This window comes from Olea europaea, chromosome 1, assembly GCF_002742605.1.
Source record: "Olea europaea var. sylvestris chromosome 1, O_europaea_v1, whole genome shotgun sequence".
Classification (NCBI taxonomy): Eukaryota; Viridiplantae; Streptophyta; class Magnoliopsida; order Lamiales; family Oleaceae; genus Olea; species Olea europaea.
This window is the reverse complement of record NC_036237.1, coordinates 30,739,446-30,764,356: the sequence shown is the minus strand read 5'-3', so window position 1 is coordinate 30,764,356 and position 24,911 is coordinate 30,739,446. Positions and strand designations below refer to the sequence as shown.

The 24,911-nt window shown below is 33.8% G+C and overlaps 1 protein-coding gene across 1 annotated transcript; it reads right to left on the bottom strand.

Moving 5' to 3' along the window:
* Positions 1-1,380: 1,380 nt before the first annotated feature.
* Positions 1,381-22,969, bottom strand: LOC111407320 (rho GTPase-activating protein 6-like). Its single transcript, XM_023036736.1, has 30 exons — positions 22,640-22,969; positions 22,321-22,357; positions 20,722-20,798; positions 20,465-20,535; positions 20,273-20,351; positions 19,923-20,067; positions 19,722-19,841; positions 19,265-19,342; positions 18,402-18,457; positions 18,254-18,323; positions 18,052-18,139; positions 16,369-16,603; positions 15,843-16,064; positions 14,590-14,931; positions 13,702-13,751; positions 12,790-12,850; positions 12,623-12,706; positions 10,795-10,908; positions 10,551-10,720; positions 9,662-9,799; positions 9,383-9,419; positions 8,561-8,615; positions 8,081-8,472; positions 7,193-7,242; positions 6,281-6,341; positions 6,114-6,197; positions 4,285-4,398; positions 4,041-4,222; positions 3,220-3,289; positions 1,381-2,077 (listed from the first exon to the last, which is right to left on the bottom strand). Exons 1-30 carry the CDS (start codon positions 22,691-22,693, stop codon positions 1,895-1,897), a joined length of 3,519 nt encoding a protein of 1,172 aa, XP_022892504.1. The 5' UTR covers positions 22,694-22,969; the 3' UTR covers positions 1,381-1,894.
* Between the last annotated feature and the right edge of the window lie 1,942 nt (positions 22,970-24,911).

Here is a 24,911-nt window from a genome sequence, read left to right as displayed (position 1 = left end):
GACTCATATTTAAGTCGATTTTGATTCACACAATTTGTAATCTCCATTTTTATTTGATAGGTTTTACTAACAAAATTTAAATATATTACTTTTTGAAATAAAAAATAAAAATTTCTATATCAATATATAGTTATAAACAGTGAGATTTCTATAAAATAATAATGTTGGGATCGAGAAAAATAATTATTTTAGGGGGCTATTAATTTATCAATAAATAAATTATTTATTAATATATAGATACATGAATATTTATTAATTTATAAAGTATTTTATATTTTTATGACATGTATTATATATTACCATAATACGTGTGGATATTTAAAAATAAAAATAAAAATAATTGAATGTGATGAAATTCAAAATTTTAATGTGTAAGCACACAAAAGGCATGCATATACATACATTAAAGAAAAAACATTAATGTACATACAAAGAAAAAGCAAAAAACTTAATATACATATTTTGAAGAGACAAATTAAAAAAATAATAATGTCAAATTAAAAATTTGATAATTTGTATTAGTATGAACTTTTATGAAATTAAACAATTATTATTTTATATATCCATTGGGCCTTAAAGGATTTCAAAAACATTTATTATCTTATGTATTTAGCCCGGTTGTTAATTTAGTACATTAGCCCAAGTCAAGAGTGAAGAATTTTATTATTTAAGCGAGATTAATAATTTATCTAGCATTCATTTATCGAGGTTTTACGTTAATTATTATTAATTTTACAACTAATGATCAACCAATTCTATCATCTCTATCCAAAAGAAATTGTAGAATCACCCAACGAGGACCTTTGCCTTCGCTATCCTCTAGATTGAAGGACTTGAACAATAATACTATTGTTGTTTTATGTTCAAACATGTTTCTGCCTTGACTAGTCAATGATGCTAGTTGACAGATCCTCTCCACCCCCAAAAAATCTATAATTACTTTTGAGATTAAAAAGTTACTTTTAAGAGCTTGTTTGGTACAACTTAAAAGTCAATTAAAATCAATTTTTTTATCGTTATCTCACTATTTCAGTCGTCATTTTTGAATTATTTTCTCACAGGTAGAACTCACTTTATCTCTAACGCATCTCTAACGGTCAAAAAATCAATTATCAAAATCTATATCAAACAAGCAATAAATTTGTTTTAATAAATTATCAAAAATACTTTCAATTAGAAGATTTTTTTAGTAAAAATTGGTTCCACGACGTTTATAGGAAGCAAAAGCCCTGATAGACGGGCGCTCATCCAAGAAATCAGTATACTCGAACCTCTTTCATTTGTGAAGTAACTACAGCTTAAACTTTCCAGTGGCTGCTGATATTACAAACTACAGCTACTCGTAATGCAATTATCTTAAGACTGAACCAACAAAGTACATCAGTCACCCAAATTTTTCACCTACTGCGCAATTAAATATTAAATACTATGTTGTTCTAATTAATCATTTACATGAACAATGTATAACATAAACATTAGCAACTTAATAATTCCAAAAGCTAGATGCTAATTGCATTCTCAGTGCTCCCACAACAAGCCATAGTATTCATACTGTCAAAATGGGTGGAACTGGGACGTGCCTCCCATGACCCGCAACTCCCAAATTTTTTCTTCTAACATTATTTAAAATAGCACAAGAAATATTTTAAAAGTTGGGACGGGCCAGCCAGTCACCTATTTGACATATATGACAGAATTTACAGGGTACAGAGTTAGCTTCTTGCATCTTGATATAGAATCTTCCATGGAGCTGTCTTCTTATCTCTTTACCTCTCAGCTTTTGGAGCAATCCTTGTGAAAAAGATGGTAGAATGGGATCTTCTCTCCATCCCAAACAGAAAAGTCGAATTTTGTGCAGGTTCAACTCCTCTTGACATTTGAGTAGAACTTATAGTTAGATCCATGCAGGAGATGACGGTTTATACTCAAAATTTTGTGACATTGTTCCATAGTTCAAATCCAGATTATGGAGTTGTTCCATCAGCTGAAACCTTCTCTCCTTGAAAAAATCTAGACGCGTTGTCAATTCTACTAAAGTTGAGGACGCTGCTGAGGGATGAGACGGATAATCCAATACCTGCAACCATTATAGCTTCTTTAGAGTCCTAAAACACATACATAATAGGTGTGAGTTGCAATATGTCATTAAGGCCGTCAAATGTATTAGACCATTATAGATTTAAGACCGTGTTTGTTGTGCTTAAGAGTAATTTCTTCAGAAACAAAAACCATGTTTGGGAAGTATATATAAACAATTTAAATTATAAATACATAGAAAATAGAAATAAGTAGTGGATCATACTTGTGAGTCACCCAGAATGCGTGAATAAAAAGTGCTTAAGTTTATAAACACTTTATAAACATGAGTCAAACATAGGCTGAGTTAAGACTTACTTTCTAAGAAAGCAAGTTTTCTCTACAAAAATAAAGTAGCTTTTGAAATCGTGTTGACAAAATATGTAACTTAAAAGTAAATTTGACTTATATTTAATCCAGTCATACATGCACTAACACCCTTAATAGAATCGCACTACTTCAACAAAGTGTCATAGAGAATTGAACTCACGTTTGACAGTTGCAGGAAAAAAGTATCACTAACCAATCTATAAGGGTATATTGTAGACTTAGTATAGAGGCTAGAATACCGAAGGCATATATGTGACACATTGACTTTTCAGAATCCTCGGATAATTCTAGATGGGAAAGACTGATTTTAACCAAAACATCATCTTATCCCAGCAAGATAGATGGAATATATATATCATGGACTCTTTTCAACTGGGAAAAATGCAAACGTATATCCTCCTAAAGGAATAATTAGCCTAGAAAAAGGAACACAACACTGATGTTATGCATGTAGACAAATTTTCACCAATAAAGTCTCAAGAGGAGAATGTAGGAAGTAGGAACTGCACATAAAACAAAATGCTCAACGGAAACAAAGATAAGGTAAAATTTATGTATGTGCTTATTAGATCAAAAGATAGAACGGGGGATTCGATTGGCCATTTCAAGTCATATGATAATGTTGAAAATAAGTCAAGATCAGAACAGGTGTATGTATCAGAGAGGAGTCAATAGAACATGTGAAACTTGTAAGATTCCAAATTGCACTTAACTTTTCAAATAACGTATATTTCAAATAATGTTAATTGACTTGAAATTTAAAAACAAAATAAATAAATAAAAAATAAAAAAAATCAAGCATAGGAAAGTCACCTCATTCCTTTGTTTTCGTGCATGGTCACTGGAAGCTAGAGTGGTATCAAAATTTTGCTGGAAATATTTCCTGCAGCGAGATAAAGTAAACTTTATCAGTACCCATGATGTGCAGTAGCTAACAAATAAATATTAGCCAATTGCTTGACATGTTAATTCAATATATAAAGATCTTCTGTGTTAATTATCCTCATTTCAATTACAATAAATAAATAAAACCAAAAAAAAATAAAAAAAAATGAAAGGATCGAGTCAAAAGCTTTGCACATGCATGCCAAACTTTCTGCTCTATGGATATCTTTTGGGAGTAGAAGATGTCCAAGCAAGTGGAAAAAATGCAGTTCACCAAAGAGTGCCACACAGTATAGCAGTCCATACGAATAAGCGTGTCTATTGGTCACTTCCCAACCTTGTATATACATAAATGAGTTTGACTCCTGTGCCAAATATAACATAGGTCTTAATAAGTTAAGCAGATTAGCCAAATAAGTTATCGCCACTCTTCTAAGACCTCTTCAATTTCTCAGTCTTGATTTGACGTCATTGCTTAACTAGGAGTTGAAAACATGTGCAATGTGTATAGTTTTTCCTTTTTGTCCCTAGACATGTGACACAAAGCTAACTGTGGTGCCATTCTCTCAGTTTTGAAGATGAAAGTATAAAATGTAATGATTTGATAACGATTGTTCGAAGAAGAAAAAAAGTTAAATGTCAAAAGAGAAAATAATGAGCCCATAAGATATTTCATAAACCAGAAAACAGCATGCAGCTACTTGATTTTTGAAAATAACAAGCATAATAAAATTGTATTTCTGACTCACTCTTGTAAACTATGATCTGCAACATGTTGATAAAGATCACATGATACAGAAAGAGGGCCATAATGAAGAAGACGTTGCCGATTTAGCTGATGGTGAAGTTCAGCAACTTTCTGCTTCAATCTTGTCACATCTGCTTCAGCGAGAGCTATTTCCTCAAGCTCGGCCCTTGTCTTCTTATTAGGCTAAACATATCAGACATTATTCAAAGTTGTTGGGGATCTGAAGCATTTATATCAATACAAACCTTGGAATCCATTCCTTGAGAACCAGAAAAATGCCCAGTAGTCATGCTCAGGCCAACTTCCAGGGCTGCCCGCAAATCTCGCTCAGCTTGCAACTGTTCTTGCAGTCTTGCAACCTATTATAGAAGTAATAATAGTCATCGTGGACAAGATAGACTAATATGTGCACAAATGAGGGGAAAATCAAGAATGTAAGCTGCAAAAAGTTTTTCAAGGACAAGTATCAAAGCAGCTCAAAATCAGACACCATAATCATTTACTTTGATTAAAATAATTGCTTTCCTCAAACTATGCAATGAAATAGAACATTAATCAAATTCATAACTCTACCATCATTTCATAATTATAATATCAATGTTGTCTCAAATTAAGGGTAAACACTCATGATTGAGAAAGTAGGAGTAGAATGAGCGTGATCAGAAGAAAGTCACAATTCTCTTTTGACACACTGCATATTCTTTGAAAGAAAATAAAGACTTACAAAAACTGATATTGAGGGTTGTAACAGGTTACTATTATTTCCTAAACTTCATGAAAGGTCCCTACAATTAGGCCAAACCTCAAAAGAGATAATGGTAATTTCTCGACATTATAAATAGAAATGTCTCGCAAGTAGGAAAATGTGTGGTAGTATTACAGTGCTAATTCACTAGTAAGAAGAAGAGAAACAAGACATTGCCCTTCCTGCTCGGAACTACAGTTAGTTCATTCTAATTCACCATCATTTTTATTACTACTTCTCATTGATGATCTCAACTGTCTATACAACTATCCTACTTTCCTCTTATTTGCATTTTCACCTTTACTTATTTGTCCTGTTTTCGTTGCTAGAGAAAGTGATTAGGACGAAAGAACTGGACCAAAAAAAAAAAAAAAACTAAAAAAACTAAATACTTATTCGTCGCAAATTGAGTAACTCTATCGCAGAAGAAGATACCAATGTCCCTTACTGAACCGCCAGAGTAACGGAAAACCGATCTTGTTATATTGATAGAGTGATTTACTTCACTGCCATGTGCTCCACTTGAACTAAAATACTTCCTTTTTGTGGGTAAATAGAATAAAGTACATATTATCGCATCAAGCGGTTGCACCAATTGTGAACTTACATATATCCAAGGATATGGAACAATTCATAGTGCCTCTGATCCCACAAAATACAATTAAGACTGGACTTTCACTCACGGTGGATACTGAGACTGAGTTCCCTCTCAACTATAGTTCAAGGAAGTTTTTTAACCAAAAGCAAATAAGTTACCTTCCATTTGAGTGACACACATTAATTTCCAATTCAGCACTTATATTACTGCTTAGATTGATGGGCAAATGGTAGGGTGAAAATTATAAGGCTGTCTATCCAAATGTGAGAGTATTCACTTCTACAGACGATGTCAGTGTTGTCAAGTTCTTACTGGTTGTTATGGAGTTGGCTCGGGTGAACATTAATCATCAGAACACGCAACCACGAACTAAAGGGAGGCAACATTTAGAGCATAGGACAAAATACTTTCAATTGCTTCTTGTTAACATATTGAGAAAGCACCTTTCTGGGAGATTTCGGAGAATAAAAAATTACACCAATATTGTGAGATTTCGATTTGTTCACAAAATTAATCAAATGAATATTCTGGTGATTATCCTGTTGTTCTGTATATATGCTCATCCTGTCAGAAGACTCAACCGAATAACTGATGTACTGATCAAGACCTAGAATTAAGATTTTCACTATCTAACAATAATTTAAGCATCATTGGGCAGGAATTAGCAATTACTTTCATCCACATTTGGAGAAATAAAACAGGTACATCTGAATAATAGAATGGACACATACATCTTGTTCAAGTGCCAAGAGGCGCTCATGCAAAGCTTGCTTCCTTCTCTCTAAGCTAGCTTGCAAGATTGCATTTCCTCTTTCCTGATACAAAAGACAAACCTATCAGCATTAAAGCACTTTGATCATGTCATAAGCAAGAACACTTTCAGAAAATCATATATTACCTCTTTGGCAATCCTTTGACGCAAATCATTTTTTGCAACCTCTAATCTTTGAATAGAAAGCCTATAAAAAGTTTTCTAATTCAATTTAAAGAACGAGTACTGAAAGAAATAACCAAATAAGGGAAAAGGCAATAGACAATAATATATCAATCAATTAGTTATTGAACATAGTTGTCTTCGAGGGCTTGCACAATAAAGGGTAGTAAAAAGGTTCCCCGAAGAATTACTAGTAATCGTACACAAAAACATTTGTTCAAGTAAAGTTCAACATGAGGATCTTCAAAGACAATTGCAGAAGTAGGTACCTGGCAATCATTCTTAAACTGAGTGATACAAGATAAACAGCAGTAGATTAATTTACATCCAATAATCACAGAAACAAAATTTCTTTATCTTTTTCTTTTAGCTAGCTGAGATTCATACATGAACAACAATTGTGAGTCTTCTATACGATCTCAGAGTAATTTAACCTTCCACTTTCCCCTGATAACAGCATGCATGAAAAGAGGTTGTTCCTGACAAAGTTCCATTCCAAAAACTAGACAACATGGGTATAGAATAGAGGACTACAGAAAGCAAATAGTTACAACCATTATATCGAGCTATGAAACTGGTAAGTACTGCTGCAATTTACCATCAAAAAGATACTCATACAGCTGTAAATCTTTGTACATTCACGAATATCACATATTACATATAGACTGTCTCAACCAAAGATGAATTGAAAGGGAAAAATAAACTTTCTTCTCACGAAGCAAGCTAATTCTGAAAAAGAAAAGACAAATATTATCATGTAAACCAGATCTCCATTGTGCTCAGGCAAAATGTGTAACATATAAAAATCGAAATGATTTTAATAGGGCAAGCATGTAGAAACACACCCATGAGCAAGTTTATATAAGGAAACCTTACTCTTCCTCTCCAGAAGAATCTATTGATTCCATTGATGGTGTTTTCCTGGCCTGGAAGAAGAAAACAATCAGAATGTTCGGTTCCAAAACAATCAAAACTAAGAAACACATAAATTTGCAAAATAAAAATTAGAGAAATCTGTAAATTGTTTACTCAATGCTTGTTTAAAGTTTTATTACTCAATTCGCACACAGACACCTGAAAAAGAAATTTTTTTTAAAAATTAAGAAGAGAAAGACTAGAGTTTCACCAACAAAGAACTGAAAATATACTTCGTTTAGAATATTACGTTACTATTTTCATGTAAATCAGTTTTATATTCAATATCTCAGTCACCTGATCTCTTATTTCTGAAACCCATTAAAATAATCAGGATGAATTAATAAAATAATTGATGTCAGTTGAACCAACATATGGATTTTTGCCTACAAAAACAATGACCTTTCAAGGTCTGCCATAAAATGAAACAGAAATGCAAACCCCTTACAGAGATTGCTGGAAAAAGAAGTCACTCAGGGAGCCAAAGCGCGAACAGAGGTCATGGAGAAGAATGTCTACGTTTATAAATATAAAAAATATGCATAACCAAAATAAACTATAAAGGTAAAAGATATTATTTGTCAGAAATGGAGACGAAACCTGAAAAAGAACCATAATAAATGCGCAAAATACATCTTTGGCGTTATAGGAAACATGGTTCAAATGTATAGGAGTTCGTAAAAGCTAATATCCAGTCACTTCTTTTTCCAGATTCACATTCAGTTAAGCCAAAACCAGAACGAACAAAGATTGCTCTATATTAGTAGGATGGTACAGCTATGGGGTTTATTTGTTTCCTCATAAATGAAGTAAAATATTCTGGAAAAAGAAGAAGAGGGGAGGCCTCACATTTTCGCTTCCCCAGAATGTTGATCTCTTGGTATTGAACTTCAAATTTGTAAGTTTGTCCACTGGCTTCTTATCCAAAAATTCAGTTCTAGGAACAGAAATATGTAGCTCTTGTTCCACCGATGGAAATATTTCTTCATCACATCGCTGAGAGTCATTACCCAGTACACCAGCAGAAGTGTCCATCAGGTTTTCATATGCCTTCTTCTGTTGGTCTAGTTGCTGGCTAACTGAAGTATTAGAATCTCTAGGAAAATTAGGGTCTATACTCGGATTTGATTTAGTTCCTGAAGAATAATTATCCCTGGGAGATCCAACGTCCGAGTCATAATTTCCAATGCCCTGTATTAAAAATGCCAAGACCAACAATTGGTGAATAATTTTTAATGAATGTTTGAATCAGAGAGGTAACAGGTAACCACAAATATCAGTAAATCAAACTTCTATATAATGTATAGCCATTATGGTTAAGCATTTGACCTGCAATTGTTATCCACAGGGAAGTACCTGCAACCATTATAGCTTCTTTAGAGTCCTAAAACACATACATAATAGGTGTGAGTTGCAATATGTCATTAAGGCCGTCAAATGTATTAGACCATTATAGATTTAAGACCGTGTTTGTTGTGCTTAAGAGTAATTTCTTCAGAAACAAAAACCATGTTTGGGAAGTATATATAAACAATTTAAATTATAAATACATAGAAAATAGAAATAAGTAGTGGATCATACTTGTGAGTCACCCAGAATGCGTGAATAAAAAGTGCTTAAGTTTATAAACACTTTATAAACATGAGTCAAACATAGGCTGAGTTAAGACTTACTTTCTAAGAAAGCAAGTTTTCTCTACAAAAATAAAGTAGCTTTTGAAATCGTGTTGACAAAATATGTAACTTAAAAGTAAATTTGACTTATATTTAATCCAGTCATACATGCACTAACACCCTTAATAGAATCGCACTACTTCAACAAAGTGTCATAGAGAATTGAACTCACGTTTGACAGTTGCAGGAAAAAAGTATCACTAACCAATCTATAAGGGTATATTGTAGACTTAGTATAGAGGCTAGAATACCGAAGGCATATATGTGACACATTGACTTTTCAGAATCCTCGGATAATTCTAGATGGGAAAGACTGATTTTAACCAAAACATCATCTTATCCCAGCAAGATAGATGGAATATATATATCATGGACTCTTTTCAACTGGGAAAAATGCAAACGTATATCCTCCTAAAGGAATAATTAGCCTAGAAAAAGGAACACAACACTGATGTTATGCATGTAGACAAATTTTCACCAATAAAGTCTCAAGAGGAGAATGTAGGAAGTAGGAACTGCACATAAAACAAAATGCTCAACGGAAACAAAGATAAGGTAAAATTTATGTATGTGCTTATTAGATCAAAAGATAGAACGGGGGATTCGATTGGCCATTTCAAGTCATATGATAATGTTGAAAATAAGTCAAGATCAGAACAGGTGTATGTATCAGAGAGGAGTCAATAGAACATGTGAAACTTGTAAGATTCCAAATTGCACTTAACTTTTCAAATAACGTATATTTCAAATAATGTTAATTGACTTGAAATTTAAAAACAAAATAAATAAATAAAAAATAAAAAAAATCAAGCATAGGAAAGTCACCTCATTCCTTTGTTTTCGTGCATGGTCACTGGAAGCTAGAGTGGTATCAAAATTTTGCTGGAAATATTTCCTGCAGCGAGATAAAGTAAACTTTATCAGTACCCATGATGTGCAGTAGCTAACAAATAAATATTAGCCAATTGCTTGACATGTTAATTCAATATATAAAGATCTTCTGTGTTAATTATCCTCATTTCAATTACAATAAATAAATAAAACCAAAAAAAAATAAAAAAAAATGAAAGGATCGAGTCAAAAGCTTTGCACATGCATGCCAAACTTTCTGCTCTATGGATATCTTTTGGGAGTAGAAGATGTCCAAGCAAGTGGAAAAAATGCAGTTCACCAAAGAGTGCCACACAGTATAGCAGTCCATACGAATAAGCGTGTCTATTGGTCACTTCCCAACCTTGTATATACATAAATGAGTTTGACTCCTGTGCCAAATATAACATAGGTCTTAATAAGTTAAGCAGATTAGCCAAATAAGTTATCGCCACTCTTCTAAGACCTCTTCAATTTCTCAGTCTTGATTTGACGTCATTGCTTAACTAGGAGTTGAAAACATGTGCAATGTGTATAGTTTTTCCTTTTTGTCCCTAGACATGTGACACAAAGCTAACTGTGGTGCCATTCTCTCAGTTTTGAAGATGAAAGTATAAAATGTAATGATTTGATAACGATTGTTCGAAGAAGAAAAAAAGTTAAATGTCAAAAGAGAAAATAATGAGCCCATAAGATATTTCATAAACCAGAAAACAGCATGCAGCTACTTGATTTTTGAAAATAACAAGCATAATAAAATTGTATTTCTGACTCACTCTTGTAAACTATGATCTGCAACATGTTGATAAAGATCACATGATACAGAAAGAGGGCCATAATGAAGAAGACGTTGCCGATTTAGCTGATGGTGAAGTTCAGCAACTTTCTGCTTCAATCTTGTCACATCTGCTTCAGCGAGAGCTATTTCCTCAAGCTCGGCCCTTGTCTTCTTATTAGGCTAAACATATCAGACATTATTCAAAGTTGTTGGGGATCTGAAGCATTTATATCAATACAAACCTTGGAATCCATTCCTTGAGAACCAGAAAAATGCCCAGTAGTCATGCTCAGGCCAACTTCCAGGGCTGCCCGCAAATCTCGCTCAGCTTGCAACTGTTCTTGCAGTCTTGCAACCTATTATAGAAGTAATAATAGTCATCGTGGACAAGATAGACTAATATGTGCACAAATGAGGGGAAAATCAAGAATGTAAGCTGCAAAAAGTTTTTCAAGGACAAGTATCAAAGCAGCTCAAAATCAGACACCATAATCATTTACTTTGATTAAAATAATTGCTTTCCTCAAACTATGCAATGAAATAGAACATTAATCAAATTCATAACTCTACCATCATTTCATAATTATAATATCAATGTTGTCTCAAATTAAGGGTAAACACTCATGATTGAGAAAGTAGGAGTAGAATGAGCGTGATCAGAAGAAAGTCACAATTCTCTTTTGACACACTGCATATTCTTTGAAAGAAAATAAAGACTTACAAAAACTGATATTGAGGGTTGTAACAGGTTACTATTATTTCCTAAACTTCATGAAAGGTCCCTACAATTAGGCCAAACCTCAAAAGAGATAATGGTAATTTCTCGACATTATAAATAGAAATGTCTCGCAAGTAGGAAAATGTGTGGTAGTATTACAGTGCTAATTCACTAGTAAGAAGAAGAGAAACAAGACATTGCCCTTCCTGCTCGGAACTACAGTTAGTTCATTCTAATTCACCATCATTTTTATTACTACTTCTCATTGATGATCTCAACTGTCTATACAACTATCCTACTTTCCTCTTATTTGCATTTTCACCTTTACTTATTTGTCCTGTTTTCGTTGCTAGAGAAAGTGATTAGGACGAAAGAACTGGACCAAAAAAAAAAAAAAACTAAAAAAACTAAATACTTATTCGTCGCAAATTGAGTAACTCTATCGCAGAAGAAGATACCAATGTCCCTTACTGAACCGCCAGAGTAACGGAAAACCGATCTTGTTATATTGATAGAGTGATTTACTTCACTGCCATGTGCTCCACTTGAACTAAAATACTTCCTTTTTGTGGGTAAATAGAATAAAGTACATATTATCGCATCAAGCGGTTGCACCAATTGTGAACTTACATATATCCAAGGATATGGAACAATTCATAGTGCCTCTGATCCCACAAAATACAATTAAGACTGGACTTTCACTCACGGTGGATACTGAGACTGAGTTCCCTCTCAACTATAGTTCAAGGAAGTTTTTTAACCAAAAGCAAATAAGTTACCTTCCATTTGAGTGACACACATTAATTTCCAATTCTGCACTTATATTACTGCTTAGATTGATGGGCAAATGGTAGGGTGAAAATTATAAGGCTGTCTATCCAAATGTGAGAGTATTCACTTCTACAGACGATGTCAGTGTTGTCAAGTTCTTACTGGTTGTTATGGAGTTGGCTCGGGTGAACATTAATCATCAGAACACGCAACCACGAACTAAAGGGAGGCAACATTTAGAGCATAGGACAAAATACTTTCAATTGCTTCTTGTTAACATATTGAGAAAGCACCTTTCTGGGAGATTTCGGAGAATAAAAAATTACACCAATATTGTGAGATTTCGATTTGTTCACAAAATTAATCAAATGAATATTCTGGTGATTATCCTGTTGTTCTGTATATATGCTCATCCTGTCAGAAGACTCAACCGAATAACTGATGTACTGATCAAGACCTAGAATTAAGATTTTCACTATCTAACAATAATTTAAGCATCATTGGGCAGGAATTAGCAATTACTTTCATCCACATTTGGAGAAATAAAACAGGTACATCTGAATAATAGAATGGACACATACATCTTGTTCAAGTGCCAAGAGGCGCTCATGCAAAGCTTGCTTCCTTCTCTCTAAGCTAGCTTGCAAGATTGCATTTCCTCTTTCCTGATACAAAAGACAAACCTATCAGCATTAAAGCACTTTGATCATGTCATAAGCAAGAACACTTTCAGAAAATCATATATTACCTCTTTGGCAATCCTTTGACGCAAATCATTTTTTGCAACCTCTAATCTTTGAATAGAAAGCCTATAAAAAGTTTTCTAATTCAATTTAAAGAACGAGTACTGAAAGAAATAACCAAATAAGGGAAAAGGCAATAGACAATAATATATCAATCAATTAGTTATTGAACATAGTTGTCTTCGAGGGCTTGCACAATAAAGGGTAGTAAAAAGGTTCCCCGAAGAATTACTAGTAATCGTACACAAAAACATTTGTTCAAGTAAAGTTCAACATGAGGATCTTCAAAGACAATTGCAGAAGTAGGTACCTGGCAATCATTCTTAAACTGAGTGATACAAGATAAACAGCAGTAGATTAATTTACATCCAATAATCACAGAAACAAAATTTCTTTATCTTTTTCTTTTAGCTAGCTGAGATTCATACATGAACAACAATTGTGAGTCTTCTATACGATCTCAGAGTAATTTAACCTTCCACTTTCCCCTGATAACAGCATGCATGAAAAGAGGTTGTTCCTGACAAAGTTCCATTCCAAAAACTAGACAACATGGGTATAGAATAGAGGACTACAGAAAGCAAATAGTTACAACCATTATATCGAGCTATGAAACTGGTAAGTACTGCTGCAATTTACCATCAAAAAGATACTCATACAGCTGTAAATCTTTGTACATTCACGAATATCACATATTACATATAGACTGTCTCAACCAAAGATGAATTGAAAGGGAAAAATAAACTTTCTTCTCACGAAGCAAGCTAATTCTGAAAAAGAAAAGACAAATATTATCATGTAAACCAGATCTCCATTGTGCTCAGGCAAAATGTGTAACATATAAAAATCGAAATGATTTTAATAGGGCAAGCATGTAGAAACACACCCATGAGCAAGTTTATATAAGGAAACCTTACTCTTCCTCTCCAGAAGAATCTATTGATTCCATTGATGGTGTTTTCCTGGCCTGGAAGAAGAAAACAATCAGAATGTTCGGTTCCAAAACAATCAAAACTAAGAAACACATAAATTTGCAAAATAAAAATTAGAGAAATCTGTAAATTGTTTACTCAATGCTTGTTTAAAGTTTTATTACTCAATTCGCACACAGACACCTGAAAAAGAAATTTTTTTTAAAAATTAAGAAGAGAAAGACTAGAGTTTCACCAACAAAGAACTGAAAATATACTTCGTTTAGAATATTACGTTACTATTTTCATGTAAATCAGTTTTATATTCAATATCTCAGTCACCTGATCTCTTATTTCTGAAACCCATTAAAATAATCAGGATGAATTAATAAAATAATTGATGTCAGTTGAACCAACATATGGATTTTTGCCTACAAAAACAATGACCTTTCAAGGTCTGCCATAAAATGAAACAGAAATGCAAACCCCTTACAGAGATTGCTGGAAAAAGAAGTCACTCAGGGAGCCAAAGCGCGAACAGAGGTCATGGAGAAGAATGTCTACGTTTATAAATATAAAAAATATGCATAACCAAAATAAACTATAAAGGTAAAAGATATTATTTGTCAGAAATGGAGACGAAACCTGAAAAAGAACCATAATAAATGCGCAAAATACATCTTTGGCGTTATAGGAAACATGGTTCAAATGTATAGGAGTTCGTAAAAGCTAATATCCAGTCACTTCTTTTTCCAGATTCACATTCAGTTAAGCCAAAACCAGAACGAACAAAGATTGCTCTATATTAGTAGGATGGTACAGCTATGGGGTTTATTTGTTTCCTCATAAATGAAGTAAAATATTCTGGAAAAAGAAGAAGAGGGGAGGCCTCACATTTTCGCTTCCCCAGAATGTTGATCTCTTGGTATTGAACTTCAAATTTGTAAGTTTGTCCACTGGCTTCTTATCCAAAAATTCAGTTCTAGGAACAGAAATATGTAGCTCTTGTTCCACCGATGGAAATATTTCTTCATCACATCGCTGAGAGTCATTACCCAGTACACCAGCAGAAGTGTCCATCAGGTTTTCATATGCCTTCTTCTGTTGGTCTAGTTGCTGGCTAACTGAAGTATTAGAATCTCTAGGAAAATTAGGGTCTATACTCGGATTTGATTTAGTTCCTGAAGAATAATTATCCCTGGGAGATCCAACGTCCGAGTCATAATTTCCAATGCCCTGTATTAAAAATGCCAAGACCAACAATTGGTGAATAATTTTTAATGAATGTTTGAATCAGAGAGGTAACAGGTAACCACAAATATCAGTAAATCAAACTTCTATATAATGTATAGCCATTATGGTTAAGCATTTGACCTGCAATTGTTATCCACAGGGAAGTTCTTAAGTCAATTATATTTAATTATATGTCAAAACTGGCACATTGATTGGTGTCACTCTGGTCCAAAATGCATTCATCTCGCAAACTTGAGCTGATTATTATAATCACTCGACCATATCAATTAGTACTTAAGATTTATAAGTACCCACTAATGATTCTAAGTTCGACATATAACTACGTCTCAGTTACAGTGAAAATATCTAGTTGAATTGAAAAGGACCTGAAAATATTATTGAAGACACGAAACAAGGTCACTACACTGTCTTACAGGGACAAAATTATACCCAATGAAGTTAGAGTTTACACTCTCTTACAAGGTGTTCATTAACAGTTCTCTTAATAGAAAATGGTTCAGTGCTAATTGAAGAATAAATAAACAGCTTCTTCTTAGAGGCCATTAGATCAAAATATATCCCAAGGGTGTAAATTTACAGCCTAATAGCAAAGAAAATTAAAAATCTCCTAATTTGAACATATTTTCCATTGTCTTACCCTGGAAATCAAAACATCCCGTCAAATAAGACTATATCAGTACAACAGATTTTAATACACCGCAGAATATTTTAACATAACCTTGGAAAGTAAATTTAATATCATTCCCTAAGAATAAATCCTCAAGATTTGCGTTATATTGCCTAGTGCAGATTGGGAACACAAATTTTTTATTTTTAATTCTGACAATATCTCTATGCATTAACAAGGGAGTAGAGAGAGGAGTCGGAGAACAAAAAGAATTGAGGTAGGGGACCTTATAGTCATAAAGTTCACTGGCTTCAGAGCCGATACTCTCACTTAACTTCCTGCTAAATATATGATCATGATCATCATGAGTTTCAGGGTAAACTTCATGTTCAGCATCTGGGTAACCATTGTCTTCCAAATCATGATTTTCATTATCAGTTGTATCTTCACTTTCACTGTTGTCAGTTTGAGAACCAGCAGATATAGAGCATCTATACAGACTATCATCCTGAAATTTCAAGCAAAATTGTTAAGCGACGCAATAGTAAAAAACTAGTATGTCATAGACATGCAAGTTTAAATTGGTAGATAGATGAGCAAAATCAAGCAAAATGGGGACCAACAAAGAACTACGTGCAAAAGCTCGAAATCTTTCTGTAGGTTCTTCATTTTTTATGACTGATATTTTGTTGTTGAGTAACATTTAATAAGACAGAATTATCGACAATTGCATAATAGAACTATTTCAGGTGAAATTTGAAGAAACCTTTTCCTAACATGATTTACAAAACCAACAAAAGAGTTTAACTTACATTAAAAATATTCTCATACTCCTCCAGTAGGGTTTTAATAATTGCTTGGGCATTACTAGCAGCGTTGGCAGCAGCAAGAAGCTGAGCAGAATTATCACCATTGATATCATGTAATTCACACTCACCAGCTACAAGAGGGCGTAACAGCAGTGGGGCCATACAAGCAGCAACAGCTGATGGAGTCATCCGGTTCTTAGAAGCATGTGATGAAATTGTATGCATCATTTTGAGAACCCTAAAAATGATAACCAGAAAAAAAATAAGATGGCAAAAAACTGATGCTTATGTGATGAATGATGGAAAAAAAATATTTTCAAGTATTGTGGAAGAAATTATTCAGTGTGCCTACAAGATTATGAATTAAACATCAATCATTTGCACAATAAACGTATAACAACTTGCGTTAAAAGTGGATTGGTCACTTTCCAGCCATCGTAATCTAGATATTTCCATTGTGCAAAAACATATAAAGAATACATAAATATTGCCGACAAAGCAGAAAGAAAAAGATAAAAAATAAATAAAAACTTGTTTGATTGGCACGAATGATTTGGGAGAATGCTTTATGACATCAACAAAAATTCTAATTCTGAAAAGTCGGATAATTTCAAGAAAAACAAAAACCTAAATCACAACATTAACAGTGGCATTTTGATCTAGCCCAATCCACTGATGCTGTTTATACTTTGAATTCTAATTCTTCTGCTGTCATGTCTATTAAACCTACATCTTACTATAATATATTAAGATAAAAGGCATGTGCACATATTGACAAGAGATTTAATGATCATTCAAATAGTCAATGTCTAGCACGAGACTATTTAAGTGACAGGAACCTACACATGGTGGCACCTGAACAAGAGAGAGGTGAAAGGTTGAGATTTTACGGTTTCTTCTGTGTACATATACTAAGCTACGAGGGAGAATTTTTCAAAGACATTGCTCATCAAATACTATACTCGTTCTTTCCATTCCCCTTTTATTCTTTGATCCCTGCCTCTAGAGCCTAATTTCTTCACTAAAAATGTATATCACAATTTGATTGCCACAGGCTGCAGATTCTTTGTTGCCAGCAAGATTCTAGCTTCGGCGGTTTCCCTGTTGAATCTACTCTAAAATAATAGTAATAGTAATAGTAATAGTAATATATATATATATTTCGTATTCTGCACAAATGGGCATCATCTTCTGATTCTTATCGCTTTCCAAATTGCTTCAATTCCTTATGGATGTTGAAAATCTTAAATAATATTACTCATTTTTGGCGTATATTGGCAGATTGGCATAATATTTGGTCAAAAGTTTTCATTCAGTTGTTGAAGTCCTAAATACGTGTAGATATTTGATCAAAAATGTTAGTGCATAATTGTGGAAGTTGTTCTATGCAATTGAAAAATCCATATTACGATGGGGAGCGTATCACAATACAGTGTCCTAAATATTATTGGATTTAAAACAGTAAGCTAGGACCTCCTACTTTTTAAGCAGCATGAAATTTTTCACAGACGTACTCACAATAATGATTTAGAAGCTCTTCTGCCATCACAGACACTTAAGTGACTGAACGCAAATGATCAGAGAGAGAGAAAATAATTTAATAAAGCTAATGTTGTAAAAAGAAGAGACAACAGTTCATGTTCAGAGGCATGCAGACAAAAGATTAGGTAATGCGCCAGGGAGTACCTCTGCAAAAGGCACCTATTTGGTTCAGGAAATGTCTCTTGTATTGTAGAGCGCATGGCATTGACCCTAGCATCCTTCCAGTCAATTTCTTTTCAAGACGGGGGCAAAGAAACAAATTTTAAGCAGATGTTTTATGAGAAAATAGGCACACTAGATTCAAAGATGGTTCAAACACAGTGTCCACAAAGTGAGAGGAACTTACTATATGCCTCCAGTAAAGCACTGCAACAGGATGCAGGAACAGGAGATGAAGGCAGCTCTCGAAGAACATACTGCATGAGAGGTAGCTTCACTGAAATATAAATTAATGAAAAGCCAAAATAGAACTACTGAGTATGACCAGTCCAAACCTTGACACAGTCGCCTATAACATGAGCATCCTCATCTGGGCCAAATTCAATCTTGCCTACAAAAAAGCAGAGCTCCTATTAGTTACAATGTCATTTGGAACACTATATTCAAGAACATAAAAAGGACAAATCACATGTTTTTTCATTTAACTTAAGTGATAATATAAATTCATGCTATGGAAAGATCCCTAATTCAGCGTAAGTAATATTTCACACTCCTCCGAAAACTGAATGTTCCAGGTGGACCTAGTAAAGTTATTTAGTTTGGGTCAGCATGTCTATTTTATGTAGATTTTCAGTTTTATCCCTCGGTGTGTGAAATAAAATGATGCCGCTACATGAACAAGCATGCGATAATTCAATAAGTGGGAGTGTTCAGAAAGCTAGTGTAGGTGAGAATAACTGCAAAAGAACTAATTTTAGATAGTCGAAGTTCAACTTGCATTTGGATGAAAGGAAGAGGTGGAATTTATTTAACATGCTAAATTTAGAAAAGCTACACTCCTCTACCTTTTTAAGTATTTTATTGAATGGGCTCCTTTGCTAATATAAATCACATCTTCTACTCCACCCAGTGATAAAAAAATTTCTGAATCATTCTGTGAAGAAATTTAAAAGACATGGTCCCATTTCCTAACTAATATCACATCTAGCACTTCATCAAGATGAGTTCAGATTTCTCCCCATCATTCTGATTCTGTGAAGAAAACCTAAATCTAAAGGGAAAACTAAATTGCCCCAAAACCATTACTGACCATAAACTGAAATTACCTATCATATAAACATACAAGAATAATTATTTTCGAGGATGTATCTAGACAAGTGCAATCAATATTTTAATTGGAAAAAAAAAATGTAGTTACCCTTTTCATATTCTTGAATTCTCCAATCAACTTCCTCAACATCAGCAGACTGACGCAGAATTCCTTCTACTTTAATTCCTGCGAAAGATTTTATAAACTGAAGAGCTTGCATAGAATGAAAAATGTAGGGAGTAACTAAAAAGTAATAATTGAAAACATGCTCAGAAATAGAACTTGTAATAAAAATAACTGAATCCAATTTCCTTTTCTTCTTCATTTTCTGTGGAAGATAACCAGCACAACGTGTAATGTGACTCTCATTAACCACTTGCGGTAATAATGTTAAACTGCAATGTCAGCGTAAACAGACTAATAACTAGACACCTGGTAAGCAGTTGGGAAACTGACGTCAAAAGAAATTAATACGGTTGGTCATTACAATAGCTTCAAGCCTCGTGAGAAACCATTTCAACTTGATGCTCCAGACAGGAATTCATGTTCTAGTATGAAAACTTACCATGCTTCTCAAGAAACTGAAGTGCTTTTTCGAGAAAGGACGGGCCTCCATCTATATCTTCAAGAGCAAGCAAAATTGGGCATCCAACAACCAGAGACTTAACTGGGCAGTTATCCTTCCCTATATCAAAAAGAAACCGCTCGAGAACTCATGCATATGAAATAAGAAGCAGAACAACAAATATAATAAGCATTTACAAACATTGATGGAAAGTCCCTTCAGTAGTATCACTAGTGTCACTCGGAAATGTTCCATTGTTACCCATCACAAGAGCAGCACTTGGAGCTTGTGCAAGAGCGTGTTCAAGGGCTGTCTTCCACTCATACAGGTCCTCTGATGTCTCTGCCTAAATTTTAAAATTCAGAAACAGATAAGAAAGAGCTGCTAACTCCCTATAAACTAAATACGAGAACTGTCATTGGTGTCACAAACAGAGACAGAAAGAAAAAAAGAATGTATGTGCGCATGCATATACAACCGTGAAGATGCATTTATATATATATATATAATCTAGAGAGAGAGAGAGAGAGCACATCCAGCCTTTTGAGCACCTTAAGTGTAAATGCCCGTCCATCGCGTCCATCAGGAAACAATACAGTTAACAGCTTCTTATCTTCTCTAACAAAAACACTGCGTACAAGAGGATATTACAATATGGGAGGAGAAATGCAAACATGCAGCATACACATGCGGCCATTCACATACACAGAAAGAGAGTACTTTCTTCTTTCAATTAATCATACCTTCCAGAGTTATTTATATCAATACCACCCAAAGTCAAATTTACATCACCTGCTCGTTGAGGAAGTGAATTCTACGCATATTAAAAAAAAAGGTCGTCAGTTTTATTCAAATACAAGAACTGAAGTATATGCAATGAAATAGGCATTAGACTACCCCCACAAATGTCACATTGCATAACATGACATGAGAAGTTAGTGTCAATTTTTTGTATCAATGTATCAATGAATGATTATCTAAGATTTGAGCTGACACTAACAGGATCGTTCTTGAAGAAAACCAAAGAAGTGCGTGTAAGGATGAACCAGCGCTTCTTCCAAGATTTCCACCCTAACCCTGCAAGAAGTTTAATATAGTCAATAAACACGGTGAGACCAATTAGAGAAATGTAAGAATGGCCCAATGTTTCATTCTTCTATGTCAACATAACAGATGGAGGAGACACTTCATTATTTTGAGTCTGTCGTAACTTGTAACTAATGCATGCCATTTAAAATGACAATTCGTAACTAAATAAAGTCTATTATCTAGTTTTGCATCATTTTGCAAATTGGCCTGACATCCTTACTACTGCATAAATCCATTACAATAGGCTTTACAAGCCTTTACTTACAAGTGTGGGTTAAAACAAGATGCTCCCTGGATCTCATGAAGAATGAGGCAACAGTGTTAATAAATAGTCAAATACCATAAAAAAGATAGGTTGGTTTTTCATTAAGTGTTTGCTGCCCCTATACTCGGTGTCCCCTCAATCCCTTGACCACATACAATCCACTCAAATTTCTACATATTAAAATAATGGCAACCCTTCAGAAGCTCTAGTTTAAGAATGTCAGGTGAAAAAGTTATGTATATATGCACAATAAAGATTCACATAACTTAGAATTTGATGATCATATTATTCCTGAGGTTCTCAAATTTAGAGCATGTGAACTTAAATCTTTGACCTATACCGTAAGTGCATATTGGATTATGGAGATAAGCTCATCTTCTGATAATGATGAGGCTACATTTGACGGCACGAAAAGGGCACCTCTGAATTTTGAATCTGTGAAAAATCAACCAAACTTCAATGGAATCTTCTCCAGTTCGGATTCTGGATCCCCAAGTAGCATCATACATCACACATATGACATACTTATTTCGGCCAAAAGACACAGTATGTTTATAATTAGTCATTAGCTCTCATATACAGTTACTGTAAAAGAAGAATTAGACACCCACGCTATACTGACACCACATGTACAAAAGTCTAACTGAACCTGAGAATTAATTGTCGAGGGTTCATTAACACCATATGGCACAGTGCTGGAATGAATTGAAAAGTTCCTAGGTATATTATCAATGTAATAAAATTAGACTAGCATGTTAATTGTCAGGCCACGTGAACTAAAATTGTATCAGACTCCAAGAATTAGCCATCAAGCCAATGTGCCACACCTGCATACACTCGAGTAAGATATCTATGCATGCACAGTTGGCTAAGCTTGAAAATAAGTTTTAAAAAAATAATAATAAATGCTCGGTTTGGATAAATAGTAGATGATTTATAAATGGAATGTGTGGTTAAAGTGTTAGTGTCCATTGAAGCGTGTGATTGAAAAATGAAATTTACTAATTATAAATCATTTATAATTTATCCAAACAGAGGCTAAGTAATGTTACTTATTTTAAAAGTATCTCTTACTCTCAACATGAGTAATTACTTATTTCTACTTTCAATCAATAAAAAAATTAATTATTTCACAGCTTACTTATCCTTTTACAAGTAATCTTTTTAAGCTTAGCCAAACATGCTTTAAATTTAAAAAATAAAAAATAAATAAATAATTATATCTGCAAATCCAAAAGCACCTACCTTTGGAAGATATACGAAGATGACCGCTCTTGACAATCTGCAAATTTTCACAAATCAAAATCATCAAGAACCATACAACCCAGAAATATGAACACGCAGAATTAAAATTTCAAGAGGTGTTTCGAAAAATCACAAAGATTCTCAAACTAAACTTTAAAATATCAAAATAAACACTTGAAATTAAATGCATTGACAAAATTTGACTTGAAAGATTCTCACATTTTCTTTCTTCAACCACACCTAAATAAAATAAAAAAACCCAACTAATAACTTGGGGGAAAAAAATATAAAATGCTGTAAGTTTTCATCCTGAAGTCACCGTATTTGAACTTCCAATCCGGGGACGGTCGAGTGCGGCAAGAGAAACAGACATTTTGCGTTTCACTGATGAGTTAACATCTCAGCTGGCACTCAGTCGACTCGACTCAGAAGGCAAACCCCAGATCACCAATCAGCGACAAACCATAGCTGCCGTTTTCACTCTCTGTGTTACTTTTTTATGCTAGTAGGTGAAGTGGGTGCGGGGATTCGGTGGAGAGGTAGTGTAATAGTTTTTCTGTTGCTTTTCACCTACTTTTGAGCGTGACTGACTCACCAAATTGATTGCTGTGATTACTGCCATAATTGTGTTGTGTATATGGAAAAGAGAATTCAATTCAAACCTGTTCAAAAGGTGGGAAGGGCAGGGTCCCAATGTATATACCTTGGGAGTTTAAAAATAATAATAATAATAATATTCTGCGAGCTTGACTTATAGAGTACTTAATAGGGACAAATTTTATAAACTCCTCGACTCTAAATCCATTTGATTGTGAAGATAAAACTTGGGTGAAAAAAATGAATTTTAAGAAATTGAACTATATAAAATTTATTTTCCTAAAAATTGTAAATTATTATATTTGATTAGTATAATTTTTCACGTGAAAAATATTGAAATAAAAGTATGTTTTGGTGTTTGTTTGACTTTTTTTAATGAAAATTGTCAATTAAAGGGATAAAATTTACTGGTATTGAGGATAAAATTTATTTCCATTGCCAACAAAAAAAATTCAATAAAATTATTTATCTTTTGGTGTTCGTTTGACTTTGTTTTACATGAAAATTATCAATTAAAGGAAAATATTTTTTTATAATAATTCTTAAAATTTATTTCCATTACTAACAAAAAAAATTGAAAAAAAAATAAAATTCCTGGAAAACTTGGAATTACTTCCTGAGACAACAAAGAAAATAAATTCATTGGGGAAAAAAAAGGGATATCACATAGTAAAAAGATGGAAAATGGGTTTGATTTTCCATTTTCCATGGAAAATTTCCAACAATCAAACAGGGCCTAAAAGAAAATACGCCACGTGATATCTTCGATATGGTTTGGGAGTGTGTTGATGTCCGATGATAACATGTCCGTTAATCACAATTCAGCCGCCGCCTCCTAAATTTCTAGATTTGTAAAGAAAGCAAAATGACGTTATCTCATCTCATCACGTCCCATTCTACTTTTTTTCTAATTTTTCAATGTAGTTACATTTTTGAACTTCTGAACATTAAACTTATGAAATATTTATGTAACTTTTCTATATAGCGTTTGCGTCTAATAAGATAGAAAATTGTTGTTTGTACAATGGTTTGTTCACAATTTATATTACAGAATTTCAAAAAAGGCTGAGTTGTCAAGCGGGAAAAAAAGGGTTATCGGGCAAAAAAAAAAAAAAAAGAAAAAGGAAACGAGAAAGTAAAAAGGAGAGAAATAGACGTTGGGAACCGCGTCACCCGCTTCTTCACGCCAGAACCAGCTACTTCAACCATTTTGGCCCAAATTTAGAGACACGTTTTCCCCTTTTTCACGAAAATGCACCGAGACATACAACATTAAGTTCTAGACATACAACGGTGAAATCCAAACCACTGTGATCGAGAAACTTCACAAATACGATTTATTGAAGCCGACGACTATAGTCGGCAAATTTCCCTACTCTTGAAGTCGGCGTCACTTGGTGAAATCCCAACTCCTGAAGTCGACACTGTGGTCGACAAAATTTCAAAATGTAACCGGGTTCATTACACAATCTTTCTCGACGGCACTTTTCACGTCTCTTCGAGTGTGAATATTACATTTTTCAAACCAAAAGTGTTTGAGTAATTTTATAGATAATTTTTCCAAGTTTGAACTGATGTGATTCAGAGACGCATTTTTATAGAGAAATTTCCAAAGTGTAACCGGGTCCATGCTATGATTTATTGAAGCATTCAAAACGAATTCTACCTGTGTGATATTTCTTTGAAGGTGATCGATATGATGAACAAGCCTTTGATTTATCTTTGTTTTGGTAATGAGCAGGTTCCCCTGGTTCTGGACCGTGAGTTGGACATTGATTTAGAAGCAAAGCAGTGGTGTTCGTGGTAGGTTTTCATCTTTATTCGCATAGATAATTTTTCCAAACCTGTAGTTCATCATTGGTTTTCGTCTTTGCTAAGTATGTAGCTGCTAATGATATTGAAATTGTCAATTAATAAAATGTCATACAGATAATTTTCGACTGGACTTTGAGCCATGCATGGAATAGTTGGGCTTCACGCAATTACATTAATTT

What these genes read in the sequence shown, in the direction of transcription:
- LOC111407320 (XM_023036736.1), bottom strand. Translation starts at nt 22,693, where the DNA reads ATGTCTGTTTCTCTTGCCGCACTCGACCGTCCCCGGATTGGAAGTTCA. An exon ending in TTATAGGCGACTGTGTCAAG is followed by an intron (nt 18,324 to 18,401) that starts GTTTGGACTGGT and finishes CCTCTCATGCAG; the next exon opens with TATGTTCTTCGAGAGCTGCC. An exon ending in CTCAAGGAATGGATTCCAAG is followed by an intron (nt 4,223 to 4,284) that starts GTTTGTATTGAT and finishes TGATATGTTTAG; the next exon opens with CCTAATAAGAAGACAAGGGC.